The sequence below is a fragment of the Colobus angolensis genome, unplaced genomic scaffold (assembly GCF_000951035.1).
Source record: "Colobus angolensis palliatus isolate OR3802 unplaced genomic scaffold, Cang.pa_1.0 Scaffold227, whole genome shotgun sequence".
NCBI classification, from domain to species: domain Eukaryota; kingdom Metazoa; phylum Chordata; class Mammalia; order Primates; family Cercopithecidae; genus Colobus; species Colobus angolensis.
The window spans coordinates 1,734,597-1,753,631 of record NW_012115455.1 but is presented as its reverse complement, the minus strand read 5'-3'; the positions used below and the strand labels follow the sequence as shown (position 1 = coordinate 1,753,631).

The 19,035-nt window shown below is 35.5% G+C and overlaps 1 protein-coding gene across 1 annotated transcript in view; it reads right to left on the bottom strand.

The window, feature by feature from the left end:
* Positions 1 to 19,035, bottom strand: part of BRWD3 (bromodomain and WD repeat domain containing 3) — a 129,522-nt gene that overhangs the window by 63,376 nt on the left and 47,111 nt on the right. The window contains exons 7-8 of the mRNA XM_011944125.1: positions 3,183 to 3,343; positions 1,641 to 1,862 (exon numbers count right to left, since the gene is read on the bottom strand). Of these exons, the coding sequence (XP_011799515.1) occupies positions 1,641 to 1,862; positions 3,183 to 3,343 (383 nt within the window). The remainder of the gene's footprint in view (positions 1 to 1,640; positions 1,863 to 3,182; positions 3,344 to 19,035) is intronic.

The following is a 19,035-nucleotide window of genomic DNA, read 5'->3' as shown; positions in this document are numbered from 1 at the left end:
AGAAAGATAAAAGGGATGACTACTCTGAGGAGTTGAAAGCAGGGTATTGCCATTTGTTTAGATGAAAAGGCTTGGGGAGATATGAGGAAGAAAAATTAGTTCAATTTTGAATATAATGAATTTGAAATACCTAGTAGACATACATGTGATGATTCTAAGAAGATAGTTGCATAAACAAGTATGAAGCTAAAAGATAGTTCCTAAATGGAGATGGAAGTTTGAAATCATCAGTTTACAGATGAAATTCAAAACCATGAGATGACTAAGAGAAAGAGTATGATAGAAAGGTCTACAGATCTCTAAGGCACTACAATATGTAAAAGAAATGAGAAAAGGCTGGGCGCGGTGGCTCACGCCTGTAATCCCAGCACTTTGGGAGGCCGAGGTGGGTGGATCACGAGGTCAGGAGATCCAGACCATCCTGGCTAACACGGTGAAACCTCATCTCTATAAAAATACAAAAAATTAGCTGGGCGTGGTGGCAGGCGCCTGTAGTCCCAGCTACTTGGGAGGCTGAGGCAGGAGAATGGCGGGAACCCAGGAGGCGGAGCTTGCAGTGAGCCGAGATCGCACCACTGCACTCCAGCCCGGGCGACAGAGCGAGACTCCATCTCAAAAAAAAAAAAAAAAAGAATAAACAAAAGTAAATGGGAGTAATTATCTCCTCCAAAAGTGGTCTCTTTCTCCAAAGTGTAAAATTTTTAAGATTCCTCTGTTTTCCTCTCAATACAAAGAAGAGGACAAAAGTTGAGTTTCATTAGTTTTATTAAATAAAAAATATTTTAAATTATCCATGACTTTCACTACTAACATCTGGTAAAACCAGTATGTGGACAAGTATTAAAAGCAGCCAACATATTCTACATTAAAAATCAAATTGAGGCTGAGTGCAGTGGCTCATGCGCCTGTAATCCCAGCAGTTTGGGAAGCCAAAGCCAGAGGAATTGTGCTTGAGTCCAGGAGTTTGAGACCAGCCTGGGCAACATGGCGAACCCCCATCTCTACAAAAAATACAAAATTTAGTCAGATGTGGTGGCGCATGCCAGTAGTCCCAGCTACTCAGGAGGTGGAGGTAGGAAGATCACTTGAACCTGGGAGGTGGAGGTTGCAGTGACCTGAGACCCTGTTACTGCACTCCAGCATGGGTGACAACAAAACAAAACAAAACAAAAAACACATCAAATTGAAATTTAAAAAAATCACTGAAACTAAGAATAAAAATTCCTCTTATATTAACCTAAACACAGACACACACATACTAAATCTGACTGGCGAACATCTTGCATTAAATATTAATACAAGGTATGCCAATATTCCAATTAGAACCTGTTTATATTCTAACAGTAAAGAGTGTGCTCTTAAGGCATTTACAGGTTTTCTCCCTCCTTAACAAACACAAATAAGATGTCTCACTCTATTTATAAGACTTTTTAAATCATCTTTTTACTTATTTTTTTAAAAAGAGAATCATATGAAAAAGGAACTTAAAAAAATACCTTGCTGCAGGGTAGGAGCAAAGTCCAGAAGAGAGCATTTATCTCTTGCTATTATTTGAGCTATTATCTATACAATGTAACATGAAATCAGAGAATTCTCACCTTTATTACATATGTTCGAGGTAAATTTTACACTTTTCTTACCTGTATGGAAGTAATAGAAGCTGAATGGCCCTGAAGGACTGCAACGGGTGCACAAGTTCGAAGACACCATACTCTTACTACCTTATCGCAGCTGCCTGCGGCAATAAGAGTGTTTTCATAGTTAACAGCCATGTCAGAAATTTCAGCAGAGTGTCCACGAAGTGTAGCAAGAAGACGTCCATCATCTGTAGCCCAAATTTTTACTAAACAGTCATCTGAACCCTATAGTAACAAAAGGACAATAGATTTATAATGAAGCAGAAATTCACCACAATCCCCCCACCCAAAAAACAGACAAAAAGAAGATTTTATTAAATTACTTCTAAGTCTTTACTTTTTAGTGTCCTCTCTACATATAATAGGGATCCAGTAGCAAGTATAAATGATGTCCAAATGACAGCAATAACAAAGCATTTTTCAAAGTGACGATGGCATTTATGAAGAACTTTTCAAAATTACCACCAATCCTGACAACTCAAGATATTTTAAACTCACTTTTTAGTGATTTGGCATTAAGCATTTTTACCATCATTTCTTTCTTTAGGCCTGACAGCCTTTTTTCTAAATTCTTTAAATATTTTTTCCACAAATTATTCAGAATTTAACCTAAAGTCTACATGCATTTCTCAGTAAACATGAGGCTAGCCGTTAATGATTATTTCTGGTAAAAATATATTAAACTTCCTTTTGAGAATTTTAGAAGAGTGAACTGTAAAGAGCAATTCTACTCTACTACGGTAGAAAAGTTATTTAACAATTATCTGTTTATTAAAATATAGCATTCATCATCCTCATCATGATCACTAACATCCAAATACTTATGTTATGCATTTAGAGTCATTAAGTAATTAATGGAAGAGTCCAAAATAAACTCTAAGGTGTAATAACTTCCCGAATAACTTCTGCTTCATTCGTTGTAGCATACAAATATAAAAATAAAATTATGCTATTACCCACACTTCTATGTTAATACTAAAGCAATGAGACTAAGCTTTTTTTTGGAAATACTGGCGTACTACAATTTTGTACTCAAAAGCATACAGTATTATCTGCTTAATAAAAGTTCAGCTTAAAAAATAAACAGTACTAAAACGAAGAAAAAGATATAAAAAATAGCTATAATCTTCATTACGGTGTATTTCAACTATCTAATCAAAAAAATGTGATGAAATCATTATTTAGGCAAAACTGGCAGCAATTACACTAAGTGACACACAGAAGTGCATTTTAATAAATGTTTGTTAAAATTGAATGAAATGAAATAGAGTACACTTGTTTCACATAAATTAACCACTTCTAGAATATAAGGTCTTCTGAAGATTTAACTTTTTTAAATTAAACTTCCAAGAAGATAGTAAACATTTTCGTTCACTCGTTTACTTATATAAAATGAGAAAAATTTTTGAATTTCCACTCATCTTTTTCTGCACCCATATATCCAAAAAAAGTGAACTGCTTACAAAGCGCAATGCCATGCCATGCAGTCTGGCTTCAATTGTTGTAATTCTATATATGTTACCATATTATAAATTTTAAACTCACTGTAAAAATTCTTCTCCCGCTTCGGTCAAATGCTACACAGTAGACAGATGACAAGTGCCCCAGAATTCTCTTATGCATCTTAATGTGCTGGTAAGTAGATGAAGGGAAAATATGACCAAAGCGACTACATCCGGTTAATTGCCTGGCAGAGGTGATATTCACTGAAAAAAATAAGAAATTAACTTAAAACTTAAAAGTGAAACTGATTTCATGAAATTAAGTCATAAATATTAAGATGAGACAAAACAGAGTACATATATGATAGTAATTCTGCCCTGTGAGAAGTCTAAATTCCCTTACATAGTTCATGATTTTATGAACTTCAGTTTACTACAAGAAAGCACCAAGAATACTCTTCCATTAAATCTCAAAGGTCTGATATTCTGCTTGGCTTACTGTGGTTTCTCAAGCACATTCTCATTTTGCCTTTCTTGGTATGCTATAGTCAAAGAGACTGTCACTTTAGTCACTTTAAATACATAGGTAAATCTTTCTATAACATGAAGAAATTTTAGAATAAAACTGTACTTAAGTATATTCCTCTAAAAAATTATACAGGAATTTCATAAATTCTTATCCTACCTCCTCACACCTATCAACCACATGTATGACTGCCCCTAAAAATTCAAGAGTAATACAAGTAAAAAAAAAGTATACAGTGAAAAATAAGGAATCTACGATGTTACAAAGATTTTATGTTGCAAACAACCTAGGTTTTTCTATGGGTTCTTTCCTTTTGCTTTCTGAATTTAGAGGCTCTCCCTCTAGTTAACAAGGAACTTGAAAGGCTTCATCTCCTATGAAGTCATTTTAGGTCCTATCTCATTTCTTTTTTCTTGTTCGCTTTGCCTTGTTCTCCATTTTCTTAAAAAATGACATAATATATTGTAAGTCTACACAATTCTTCTCCAAATACCAGGTGGATTCTGCTCATATCTAAAAAACAAATCTTGAACTCTATGTAAAACTTCACAGCCACCCACTTGCCCTGTGAACACCTTCATCTTCCCTTATACACTAAAAATGCTTAATACCCCACACAATATATTTTAATCAAAACATAGGCTCCCTATAACTTCAAAGGTCACCTTGAGGCAAAGTGACATTTTACCACACTGCATAAATAATACAGTACAAAATGAAAATAGCTTCATGTTCAAGCAGGGCAAGATTAAAGCAAGAACTGAGTTCTAGCTAGATTAGTATGATTAGAACCATGCCACAATCAAAAATATTAAATCTTTCAACATCTCACAATTTTAAGAGCAATGAAGTCTTTCTTTCAGGCAAAGGCAGATCCACTGGCCATTTTAACTGACAAAATGACAAAAAATGAATAATGAATAACAAAATCAGTGACATGTTGAATATAAACAATTAGAACACATAAGAGACCTGAGTAGTTATGTAATACTGCAAGATGCTGAGTAAATAATGGGAGGAACTGCATAACCATCAGTATCAGGCAAGAGGATTTCTTTTTAGCAGGTGTTACCATCTAAATCACAAGAAAATCCCATGACTCCAAGATAGGAAGGGCTGGTACCCTAATTTGGGACTTCAGAAAACTTCCTTCTCCAAAGAAACATTTCTTACTGCTCTGAGTTCCTTAAAACAATTAACCATTACTTCTGCTTGGCTTTTATCTCTTCATACTTTGCAGGTAGATGCAGTGGAAACAGGTTTGGCAGGGCTTCTCAACCTTGAAATTATTGATACTCTCTGTTGAATGATTCTTTGCTGTGGGGACTTTCCATTGTATGGTGTTTTGCAGCATCTTTCGCCTGTCCCCACTAGATGCTAGTAGGATCCCCTCAACACTAAGTTATGACAAAAATATCTCCAGATGTTGTCTAGGGTAAGAAACTGCCCCAGATTAAAATCACTGCTTGCAGTATAAAAGCAAAAAACATCATTACCAATAGAAGGAAAAAAGAAAACAAACAAACAAACAGAAAAGCAGTTTTGAGAAGGGGAGCTGCAGGAGATAGAAAGCAAATCCATGAGCATTGGATGCCTTTCCATTTATTTGAATCTTCAATTTCTTTCATCAATCTTTTATAGTTTTCACTATACAGCTCTTTCACCTATACTTAAATTTACTCCAAAGTACTTTCTTAGATCCTATCATAAATGGAATTGTTTCCTTGATTTCTTTGGATAGTTCATTGTTTGAGTATAGAAACAATGCAGATTGTCAAGTTGATTTTGTAATCTGCAACATTACTCAATTTGTATATCAGTTCTAAGAGGGTTCTTTTGGTGGATTTTTAGGGTTTTCTACATATAAGATCATGTCATCAGAAAACAGAAAATTTCACTCCTTCTTTTACTATATGGATGCATTTTGTTTCTTTCATTTTCTGGCCTAATTGCACTGGCTCAGACTTCCTATACTACATTGAATATAAGTGGCGAGAATGGGCATCTTCTTATTAGAGACGGAGTTTCAACATGTTAGTCACGCTGGTCTAGAACTCCTGACCTCAGATAATTCACCCACCTCAGCCTCCCAAAATGCTGGTATTACAGGCATGAGTGGCCTTGCCGAGCTGAGAAACATTCCTTCTATACCTCTTATGTTGAGAGATTTTATCACAAATTTTGTCAAATACTGTTTCTGCATCTATTAAAATGATCATGCAGGTTTTGCTCTTCATCTTGTTAATATTGTGCACCACATTTACTGAATTACATATCCTGAGCCAATCTTGCATCCCAGGGATGAATCCCACTTGATCACAGTGATTGACCTTTTTAATGTGCTGTTGAATTCAGTTTGCTAGTATTTTGTTAAGGATTTTTGTGTTTTTTTTTAATTTTATTTATTTTTTTTAGATCAAGTCTTGCTCATTCACTCAGGCTGTAGTGCGGTGGCACGATCTTGGCTCACTGCAACCTCCGCCTCCTGGGTTCAAGTGATTCTCCTGCCGCAGCCTCCCAAGTGGCTAGGATTACAGGGATGCATCACCATGTTGGCCAGGCTGGTCTCAAACTCCTGACCTCAAGTGATCCGCCCACCTTGGCCTCCCAAAGTGCTGGGACTACAGGCATGAGACACCGCGCCCAGCCTTTTGCATCTACACTCAAAAGTGATATTGGCCTTTAGTTTTCCCATAGTATCCTTGTCTGAATTTGGTATCAGGGTAATGCTGATCTCTTAAAATGAATTTGAAAGTATTCTCTCCTCTTCAATTTTTTGGAAGAGTTTGAAAAACACTGGTGTAAGTTCCGCTTTAAATGTTTGGTAGAATTCAACAGAAAAGCCATTTGGTCCTAAGCTTTTCTTTGATGGAAGACTTTTTATAACCAATTCAATCTCATTATTTGTTATTTGTCTGTTCAGTTTCCACTTTCATCTCTGATTCTGAGTCTTTTGTTTTTTTCTTAAGTCTACCTAAAAACTTGTCAATATTGTTTACCTTCTCAACAAAACAACTTTAAGATTTGTTAATCTTTTCTGTTGTTTTTCAAGTCTCTATTTTGTCTATTTCTGCTCCGATCTTCCTTATTTCTTCCTTCTGCTGAGGTTGGGCATACTTTGTTCATCTTTTTCTAGTTCCTTGAGGTTCAATGTCAATATTTTCTATCTTTTTTAATGTTTACTGCTATAAACTTACCTCTCAGGACTGTTTTTGCTGCATCCCATAAGTTTTGGTATGCTGTGTTTCCATTTTCATTTGCCTCAATTTCCCTTTTAATTTATTCTTCGACTCATGGTTTTTCAAAAGTAGGTTGCTTAATTTGCATACATCTGTGAGCCTTCCAAGATTCCTCCTGTTATTTTTAGTCTCATGCCATTGTGATTAGAAAAGATGCTTAATATGATTTCAATCTCCTTAAATTTGTTAAGACTTGCTTTGTGTCCTAAAATATGATCTATCCTGGAAATTATTCCACATGTACTTGAGCTGAGATGTTCTATAAATGTCTATTAGGTCCAATTAGTCTGAAATGTGGTTTAAGTACAATGTTTCCTTATTGATTTTCTGTCTACATAGTTTGTCCAATGTCGAAAGTGAGGTAGTGAAGTCTCTTGTTATTGTACTGGAGTTGTAGTCTCTCTCTCTCTGTCTCTCTCTCTCTCTCTCTCTCTCTCTCTCTCTCTCTCTCTCTCTCTCTCTCTCTCTCTCTCTCTCTCTCTCTCTCTCTCTCTCTCCCCCCTTCCCTCCCTCCCTCCCTTCAGTTTTTATCATATATGCCTTGTATATTTAGGTGCTCCAATGCTCCAATGTTGGGTGCATATATATTTACAACTGACAAACTTCTTGATGAACTAACATCTCTATCATTACATGTGACGTTTTTTGTCACTATTCACTTTTTCAAGTCTCTTATATCTGATATAAACAAAACTACTCCTGTTCTCTTTTGGATTCCATTTGTAAGGAATATGTCTTTCCAACTCTCTATTTTCAGTCTATGGGTGTCCTTAGAGATGATGAGCGTCTCCTGTAGGCAGCATATTATTGGGTCACGTTTTTTCATCCATTCAGCTGCTCAATGTCAAAAATGTCCATTCTACCCAAAGATATTTACAGATCTAATGCAATCTCTATGAAAATGTCAATGACATTTTTCACAGAAATAGAAAAAGAAATCCTAAAATTCAAATGAAACCAGAAAAGACCCCAAACAACTAAAACAATCTTGTGCAAAAGCAATGAGGCTAGAGGCATCATTCTCCCTGATTTTAAAAGGTATGATAAAGCTTATTTAATAGAAACAGCATGATACTGACATAGAAACAGACGCATCAACCAAGGGAACAGGATACAAAGTCCAGAAATTAATCCAAGCATTTAAAATAAAACAATATTCAACTTAGATTCCAAGAACACACAATGGGGAAAGGACAGTTTCTTCAGTAAGTGGTGCTGGGAAACTGGATATCCACATGCAAAAGAATGAAACTGAACCCTATTCTCACAACATGTACAAAAACCAACTCAAAATGAATTAAAGACTTAAACAGAAGATCTCAAAGAGTAAGGTTACTAGAAGAAAACATAACGGAAAAGCTTCACAACACTGTTCTGGCCAATGATTTCTTGGGTAGGACTCCAAACACAGGCAACAAAATGACAGACAAATGGGATAGTATCAAACTAAAAAGCTTCTGCACAGCAAAGGAAACAATTAGCAGACAGATGATACAACTCACAGATTGGGAGAAAACACCTGCATACCATCTATCTGATAAGGGGTTAATATCTAAAATATATAAGAAACTCAATAGCAAAAAAAAAAAAAAACTGTAATTAAAAACTGGGCAAATGATCTCAACAAACATTTCTCAAAAGAAGACATACAAATGGCCAATGGATATACGAAAAAAAGCTCAACACCTCCAGTCATCAGGGACACGCAAAGTAAAGGAACAATGATATATCACTTCACACCTATTAGAATGGGTATTATCAAAAAGACAAATACTAATTTGTGTTGGTAAGGATATAGAGAAAAGGAAACGTTTTGCATACTGCTGGCAGCAATGTAAATTGAAACTTTTTGGAAAATAGTAAGGAGGTTCCTCAAGAAATTGAAAATGTAAATAGCATATGATCCACTAATCCTACTTCTGGATATATATCCAAAGGAATTGAAATCAATGTCAAAGAGATGTCTGCACTCTCATGTTCATTGCAGCATTAGTCACAACAGCCGAGATATGGTAGCAATCTAAGTGTCCATCAGATGAATGGTTCAAAGTATTTTATACATACACACACACACACAAACATACACACATACAGGAACACCACTAAGTCTTATAAAGGAAAGAAACTGGAAATTCTGCCATTCACAACAACTTGGATGAAATTGGAAGACATTATGCTAAGTGAAAAAAGCCAAGCACAGAAAAACAAATACTGTTTGATATCATTTATGTAGAAGCTAAAAAAGTTGCTCTCATAAAAACAGAGTAGAAAGGTAGTTACCAGAGGATACAAGGAAAGGAGAGGGGTAAGGAAAGGGGAGATGCTGATCAAAGGGCACAAAGTTTCAGTGAGACTGCAGCAATAAGTATTGAGATCTACTGTACTACATGGTGACCACAGTTAATAATAATAAAATGTGTATTTCAAAATTGTTAAAAGAATAGATTTGTAATGTTCTCACCACAAGAAAATGTTGGTGAGGTGATGGATATGCTAATTAGTTTGGTTGAATCTTTGTAATGTATACATAGATCAAAACATGACATTGTACACCTTGAATATACAAAATTATTTGCCAATAAAAATGAATAAATGAATGAAACAAACAAAAAGAGAAGGACAGCAAGAGCCAGAGAAAGAGAGGGGAAAAGTAAATAACTACCAGACAGAAAATCCACTCATTCATCTAACAGATATTTGAGTTCTTTAATGGCCAAAGAAACAAAGTTAAGTACATAAGCAAAATGCGTTTTTTTAAAACTATTTCATTATTCATACAAATTCATGGGCTACGTGTGCAATTTTGTTACATGCAAAGACTGCACAGTGGTCAAGGCAGGGTTTTTAGGGCATACAACACCCAAATATCATACATTGTACTCATTAAGTAATTTCTCAACATCCATTCCCCTCCCACAGCCTCACCCTTCTGAGTCTCCATTGTCTACCATTCTACTCCCTACATCCAGATGTACACATTTTGTAGCACCCACTTACGAGTTCATGAGAGCATGTGATATTTGACTTTCTGTACCTGGCTTGTTTCACTTAAGATAATGACCTCCAGTTCCATCCATATTGCTGCAAATAACATGACTTCCTTTTTTCATGGCTGAATGGTACTTGATTATATACATATAGCACATTTTCCTTTTTTTATTTTTTTTAATTTATTCATTTTTATTTAAGTATTATTATTATTTTAAACACGATCTTGCTTTGTCACCCAGGCTGGAATGCAGTGGCACTATCACAGCTCACTGCAGCCAAGACCTCCTGGGGTCAATTGATCCTCCCACCTCAGCCTCCCAAGTTGCTGGGACCACAGATGCGTACCACCGTGCCCAGCTAATTTTTTGCTGTTGTTTTAGAGATTGGGTCTCTCTATGCTGCCCAGGCTGGTCTTGAATTCCTGAGCTCAAGTGATCCTTTCACGTTGGCCTTCCAAAGCATTTTCTTTATCCATTCATCCACTGATGACACTTAAGTTGATTTCACATCTTTGCTATTGTGAATAGTGCCATTATAAATATATTAGTGCAAGTATCTTTTTGATATAATGATTTATTTTCCTCTGGGTTATATACCCAGCAATGGGTTTACTGGATTGAATGGACATTCTATTTTTAGTTCTTTGAGAAATGGCCATACTATTTACCACACAGGCTGTACTTATTTATAATCCTACCAACAGTGTGTTAAGATTTCGTTTCTGCACAGCCTCACCAACATGTTTCTTTTCAATTTTTTTTTTATTAATAGCCAATCTGACTGAGGTAAGATGATTTTCATTGTGGTTTTAATTAAAATTTCTCTGATAATTAGTGATGTTGAGCATTTTTTCTTCCTTTCTTTCTTTCTTAAGATGAAGTCTTGCTCTGTCACCCAGGCTGGAGTGAGGTGGCACCATATCAGCTCACTGCAACCTCCACCTCCCATGTTCAGGCTCCTGCCTTAGACTCCCAAGTAGCTGGGATTACAGGTGCCCACCACACCCAGCTCATTTTTGTATTTTTAGTAAAGACAGGGTTTTGTCACATTGGCCAGGCTGGTCTCAAGGTCCTGACCTCAGGTGATCCACCTGCCTTAGCCTCCCAAAGTGCTGGGACTATAGGTGTGAACCATCGCACCCGGCCCAGCATTTTTTCGTATACCTGTTGGCTGTTTGCATGTCTTCTTTTGAAAAATATCTATTTATGTCTTTAGCCACTTGTTAATGGGATTGTTTCTGAGTTTTGTTGTTGAGTTGAGTTCCTTGTATATTTTGGTTATTAGTCCCCTATCAGATGGATAATTTGCAATTATTTTCTGCCATTCTGCACATTCTATAGGTTATCTCTTCACTCTGCTGATTGATTCTTTTGTTGTGCGTAAGCTTTTTAGTACTTTAGGACTTCAATAAGTCCCATTTGTCTATTTTTGTTTTTGTTGCCTGTGTTTTTCAGGTTTTTTTTTTTTTTTCAATGGAGTTTCACTCTTGTCACCCAGGCTGGAGTGCAGTGGTATGATCTCGGATCACTGCAACCTCTACCTCCCGGGTTCAAGCAATCCTCCTGCCTCAGCCTCCCAAGTAGCTGCGATTACAGGCGCCCGCCACCACGCCTGGCTAATTTTTTGTATTTTTAGTAGAGACAGCCTTTCGTCATGTTGGGCAGGCTGGTCTTGAACTCCTGACCTCAGGTGATCTGCCCACCTCGGCCTCCCAAAGTGCTGGGATAACAGGCATGAGTCACCGCACCCAGCCTTGAGGTCTCACTCATAAGTTTTTTGCCTAGACTAATGTCCAAAAGAGTTTTCGCTGTTTTCCTCTATTATTTTTATAGTTGTGGGTATTACATTTAAGTTTTTAATTCATCTTGAGTTGATTTTTTATATGGTTAGAGATAGGGGTCCAGTTTTATTCTGCTGCATATGAACATTCATTTATCCCAGCACTGTTTAGAGAAGAGGGTGTCCTTTTCCCAATGCATGTTCTTGTCAGCTTTGTCAAAGATCAGTTGGCTATAAATATGTGGATTTATTTCTGGGTTCTCTATTCTGTTCCTTTGGTCTGTTTGTCTATTTTTATACCCGTACAATGCTGTTTTGGTTACTAGAGACTTGTAATGTAATTTACATCAGGTAACATGATGTCTCCAGCTTTGTTCTTTTTGCTCAGGACTACTGTGGCTATCTGCACTCTTTTTAGTTCCATATGAATTTTAAGGTTTTTTTTTTTTTTTTTTTTCTGTGAAAGTGATATTGGTATTTTCATGGAGATTACACTGAATCTGTAGGTTGCTTTCAGCAATATGATCATTTTAACAATATTGTTTCTTACAATCCATGAGCACAGGCTATTTTTCTATTTGTTTGTGTCATCTACAATTTCCTAAGTGTTCTGTAGTTTTCTATGTAGAGATCTTTCACCTCCTTGGTTAAATATATTCCTAGATTTTTTTGGGTTTTTTTTCTGTAGCTATCATTGGCCTCTTGATTTTATCTTAGCTTGGTCATTTTTGGTATACAGAAATGCTACTAGTTTTCGTACTTTGATTTTGTAACCTGAAACTTTACTGAATTCATTTATCAAATCTAGGAGTCCTTTGGAGGAGTCTTTAGCATTTTCTAGGTATAAGATCATATCATCAGCACAGATCATTTGACTTCCTCTTTTCCAATTTGGATGCCTTTCATGTCTTCTCTCATCTGACTGCTCTCGCTAGGACTTCCATTACTAAGTTGAATAGGAGGAGTGAAAGCAGGTACTCTTCTTGTCTTGCTCCAATTCTTAGAAGAAATGCTTTCAGCTTTTCCTCATTCAATATGATATTAGCTGTAGGTTTATCATATATGCCCTTTATTATTTTGAGATATGTTCCTTCTATGCCCAATTTGTTGAGGGTTTTTATCAAAGAGGAATGCTGAAGCCGGGCATGGTGGCTCATGCCTATAATCCCAGCACTTTGAGAGGCCGAGGCAGGCAGATCACTTGAGGTCAGGAGTTCGAGAGCAGCCTAGCCAACATGGTGAGACCCCATCTCCACTAAAAATACAAAAAATTAGCCAGATGTGATGGTATGAACCTGTAATCCCAGCTACTCAGGAGGCTGAGGCTGACGAATCGCTTAAACCCAGGAGGCGGAAGTTGCAGTAAGCCGAGATGGCGCCACTGCACTCCAGCCTGGGCAACAGAGTGAAATTCTATCTCAAATTGAAAAAAAAAAAAGGGGGGAACACTGAATTTTAAGAAATGTTTTTTCTGCCATCTACTGAGATGATTATATGGTTTCTTACTTGATTCTGTTTATGTGATGTATTTCATTTATATATTTGTATATGTTGAACCATCTTTGCATCTCTGGTATATTATCTTTTAGCTGTGCTATTAGTTTACTTTTAAAAACCCCTTTACAAAAAAAAGTAAAAATTGAAAAGAAAAAAGTGAAAATATTTACAAGATGGAAAAATCTTAATATTTTAAAATACATATAAAACTAATGAGCTATAAGAACACCATCAACAACCAAAAGATGATCTGGTAAAAAAAAGTTAATAGATAAGGCACAATATATGAAATATAAATAATACGCTGACTCACAGAAAAGATACAACTATTTTGCCAGTTATCAAAGAAATTTAAATGAAAATGAGGCATAATTTTACACCTAATAAATTAGCTTTTCTAAAAATTCAAAAACCTAATGTTAGCAATTAATACTTAAAACTGATATACACCTCCATTTCTAAAAGCACCATACAGTGACATGATCCCTTAGGAAAATAACTTGGCAATATATTTGAAAAGCCATGAAAATATGCACATCCATTACTCCACCTCTGGGCATCTATCCTGGGGACATAAGTGAGTAGCAAAAAACAGTAACATATATAAAATATTCAAAGTAGTACTATTTATAAAGCCAGTGAATTAAAAACAACCTACAACCTACAAGTCCAGTATCAAGGGAATGGTTAATTATATAAATTATGGAATATTTGATAGACTATTACATTGGAATCAATAATATAAAAAGCAATGTGAAAAAAATTAGGGGTTACACAGCAAAAATATAAAATACAAAATTATGTGTACACTATTAACTATGTAAGTTTATGCACAAATGTATGGATAAGGACCATAAAGAAACAAAAGAAATGAAGTTAACTGCTTTGTGTTAAAAGAATGAGGAAATTTTTTAAATTTCACTTAATACTCTTAAAAATATGTTTTTATCTTAAACATACATTTTCTATTAGATTCTTCCCAATAGTATCTAACAGCTATTCAAGAAAAATCTAACATAAGATATGACATATATCATTAAAAGCTCCTTCTCCGAGTTCAGTTTTTTACTTATTCATCTGGCACTGGAAATGGTGTCTATATATTTTTTCTCAGTCATTGTTAATACAACAGGTCTTAGTCTCTATACATTAAGAAATAATGTCGGCTCATGCCTGTAATCCCAGCACTTTGGGAGGCTGAAGTAGGCGGATCACCTGAGGTTGGGAGTTCAAGACCAGCCTGACCAACATGGAGAAACCCCGTCTCTACTAAAAATACAAAAATTAGCTGGGCTTGGTGGTGCACGCCTGTAATCCCAGCTACTCTGGAAGCTGAGGAAGGAGAATTGCTTGAACCCAGGAGGTGGAGGTTGCGGTGAGCTGAGATGGCACCATTGTACTCCAGCCTGGGCAACAAGAGCAAAACTCCGTCTCAAAAACAAAAAAAGAAAGAAAGAAAGAATGTCAACACTCTCTTTTGCACGTATTCTCCATTTCGCCATTAATTTTCAGTACTGATTCTTGCTTTACTTACTACAGTAGCCTTTATTAGGAACATGTTCCCCAAATGTTAATGGTTGATAATTGATTATACAGATACAATTGAAAAGTGTTCCCTTCTGACCAATTCATGAGTATTTTACTGGGAAGAACTGGATCTCATTCTTCTAGCATGAATATCACACTCTTCCTTGGGGGGAGGAAAATGCTCCAAACCATTTTTCCTTTTATCTAAAGTAACAGTTTAAAAAACGAACACACACATACGCACTTGCATACACACACAAACATGCACAAGGCTACCACTGTGTTCTATCTAAAGGTCTCTATCAAATGACACTGAGTGAATTGTTTCTTTTTAGTTTTAATATGAGCATGATGCAAGTTTAGAGATGAGCAATTTAACTTCTGCTGTAAGTAGAATGAAGTATTAAATGTTAAGAAACAACTACAAATAAATGACCAAAAAACCCATACTCTTAGCCTGACGTATTCATTATAATGGTATCAATACATTCCCACTGTTAAACTTTAAAATCTACAATACTTCAAGGTTATGTAATAAGTTTTAGTATACATAATTAGTTACTTTGATAAGTACCTTAATTATTTCAAAAGCAACCTAAAAGTTAAGTAACATTATCCCCGGCTCTATTAACTAAAAAATTTAACTCCACTATGTCACAAAAGTAAAATGGCAATACACTTCTAAAAACTCATTAAAACAGGGCAGTCAATCAACATAATTTTAGTCAGAAAAACATAATGTGTGCTTCTTCACCCACTGTTGTTAAGAATTTACAACGTATAAAAAAACAATACATAACACTTATGACTCCTTTATATCTTGAAAGCTGAGATTACAGTCAGTTTCCAACCATGAATTAACTATAGATTTTTCTTGAATGGTAATATAAACATGTAAATTGTCTTAAAATATTTGAAGAACTTTCCTTTTCAGAAAAACATTTCTTTATATTTAATTTAGCAACGCTGAATAATTCACTAGTAGATAAATTAGTTAAATATAGATTTGAATACAGTGTATTTGAATACAAAATATTCTATTCAGAATCGATTATGTCTCTTAAATATTTATATTTAAAATTTCATACTATAAGCTTCTAAATTGTTCTCTAACAAAAGACAAAATGAACTAACTCAATGATAGACCATACTTCTTAAATATTCAAATAACAACAGGATAATAGATTTACCATATATATTTTACAAATTTATAAAGTCATAAGATCAATAAACAGTCATCAATGGACTTAACTGCTTTCTTTAAAACATAACATTGGTTTACCTCTTACTAGGAACTAAAGCACTGTGATAGATCCTGGAGATACTGCTTATAAACAAGTCAAATAGGCCAGGCACGGTGGCTCACGCCTGTAATCCCAGCGCTTTGGGAGGTCAAGGGAGTGGATCACCTGAGGTAGGGAGTTTGAGACCAGCCTGACCAACATGGTGAAATCCCGTCTCTACTAAAAATACAAAGCCAGGCGTGGTAGTGCATGCCTGTAATCCCAGCTACTCGGGAGGCTGAGGCAGGCGAATCGCTTGAACCTGGGAGGCGGAGGTTGCAGTGAGCCGAGATCACGCCATTGCATTCCAACCTGGGCAACAAGAGTGAAACTCCATCTCAAAAAAATAAAAAATAAAAAAGTCAAACAAGGTCTCTGTACTCGTGGAATTTACATTCTACTCTGCAAAGCTTGTACCACTTATCCAATTTCAGGAATGAAACACTTCACTGGGGAAAAAGTGATCTACAAAAACCTATACAACTCTTAAAATGGTTTTCTAACAAGCTCTGCAGTGATGGTGATACTCTGCCAAGTTTGGGAACCATCAATTCTAGTCCAAACTACCTCCTCACAAAATTATCCTTTCTATAACCTAAATGGCAGATGGCCATTCGACCTCTGCCTGAACACTAGTAAAGATAAGGTTTTTCTTTTCCAGGAATGGCCAATTCATATGTAGAGTTGCTCTAATTAGGGGAGACTCTACCTTTAATTGAACTTAATCTCTCTCTCTGTAATTTCCAGAGAATTGTCCAGGTTCTACCCTTGGGAGAGACATTGAAAAAGAAAATAATATGGTGGTGCCTATAGTCTCAGCTACTCAGAGGCTGAGGTGGAAGGATGTGCTATGATCTGTGTAGGAATAGCCACTGCACTCCAGTCTGGGCAATATAGCGAGATCCCATCTTTAAAAAATAAACTAAAAAGAAAAAAGTCAATTCCCTTTGTTACATGGTAATCCATGAAATAAAGATAGCTATCATTTGTACCTTAAGTTTTCTTTCAACATGTTAAGTCCCTTCTACATTACTCACAGCTGTAATTTAGAGTTACTTCTCTTTCCTAACATCCCCTCAAGAAAAACACTCCTTCGCCATAAATATTATTGTGGCTACTTTCTTCTGGGAGGTCTCTAGTTTATCAATGTCTGAACCTTTTAAAATAGTAAGAGCAAAATGTTCCAGTGGTCTTATCAGCGCAGAGTACAGTGTATTATTTTCCTTCATCAGGAAACTACACTTCTATGAATGAAGCTTAAGATTGGAAAGACTACATTAGGTTTCTTAAAATGCTGCCTTACAGTATCTAGTGCTCAGATGAAAGAGAAAATAAAGTTAGTTTGACTATCTTCTGAAAGTGCACAAACACCTGGTGAATAAACCTGTCTAAAATTGTGTCTGGGGTTAAAGCTGAGTTCACCATCTATAGTTTCTAGAATCTATTCTTTTTTTCCTTTTTGTATACTTGCCCACTGGGCCATTTCTACTTCTCTTGTCTACTTAGATTTCACAAAGAATATCTTCCAGTGACAATTACTTCAGTACAGCAGGCTTTAATTAATTTGGGCCTCTTAAAGCAGGTAGGTACTAATCTACCTTGCATTTTCTTTTCTCTAACTATGCTTGCTCTACCTTTTGAATATATATTAGTATCCTTGATAGAGAAAATTAAAGCAAAATATTATTATCTCCAGCTCTTACATTCTAGCTATGAATGTTATACCATCTATTCCCATATAATAAAATCTATGGGTTCCTTCCCCATACACAAATTAGAACTTTAAAGGTCCTTTTGGGCATTTCTATACGGGTCAAACAATATGAAATAGCTAATAATTGCTTTCTACATACAAAAGCAGTGATTTCATACGGCTCAACATGATAGCTATAATTGGAGTGTGGAGGGGAAGGGAGGTGTCGAGCATTAGTTTGATCTGGGTATCCTGCTTTTTTACCTATTAGGAAATCATCGTCTATACTGTCTAGTCTGTAGTATAATCCCATATAGATTTCTCACTCCTTTTATCCCCATCCAGTGTTTTTCACATTTCACAGCCACATTTTGGTCTATAGATTCCTAAATACACTTAACATGCACTGCTACTCCTCACCTTCCAATTAAATTTGTTTAAGACCAAGAATAGTCACTGTTACTATATATTAAATACTAATCCCGCGTCAAGTTTCTATAACTCTTCATGTTAAAGTTTCTAGTTTACTTTGTTACTTTATACTTAATATTTGTAAGTACTCTGCTGAACCCTTAATGTTTTCTCTTGTGAATTACTGACCAACTCCTTCTTTGTGGATTTCTTTTCTATTACACCTGCTATCCATCATGTTTTTATAAATTGGATATTTTTACCATTGACCCTAACAAACAGCAAAATAAACTTATCTGGCCTTAATTTTCTGTGTTTTCTCAATATCAGTTATAAGTGCTGATGAACAGAAACAGGGATAAAGTTATCCCATAAAAGCCTCCAATTATATCAAGAACATAGTAAAGAATTAATTAAAACTGAATACAATTCAAATAAAGGTTCTCCTGAAATTGGTCAATTTTTTCTACTAATATCTTTAAATGCTAATGAATTACCTTTAGAAATTAAGAACACTGAATGGACTTTGAAAAAAGGCACAGGAAAATGCCATCTGAAGTGTATGATAGTCTAATGTGCACTGGAATACTAATACATTTCACATATTTAAATTGCTTTGTTTCAAAATTATAATATGAAATATTGTAACCCAAATTAACAAAGTTCAAACCAGACTGTGGTTTTCTTCATATAGCCTTCAATAATAGTTTTGCTTTCCTTACTCTGTGACATCTTGAATCTATTATAAGGATGTGATTATTTTCTTTCTTTCTTTTTTTTTTTTTTTTTTTTTCTGTGAAAGTGATATTGGTATTTTCATGGAGATTACACTGAATCTGTAGGTTGCTTTCAGCAATATGATCATTTTAACAATATTGTTTCTTACAATCCATGAGCACAGGCTATTTTTCTATTTGTTTGTGTCATCTACAATTTCCTAAGTGTTCTGTAGTTTTCTATGTAGAGATCTTTCACCTCCTTGGTTAAATATATTCCTAGATTTTTTTGGG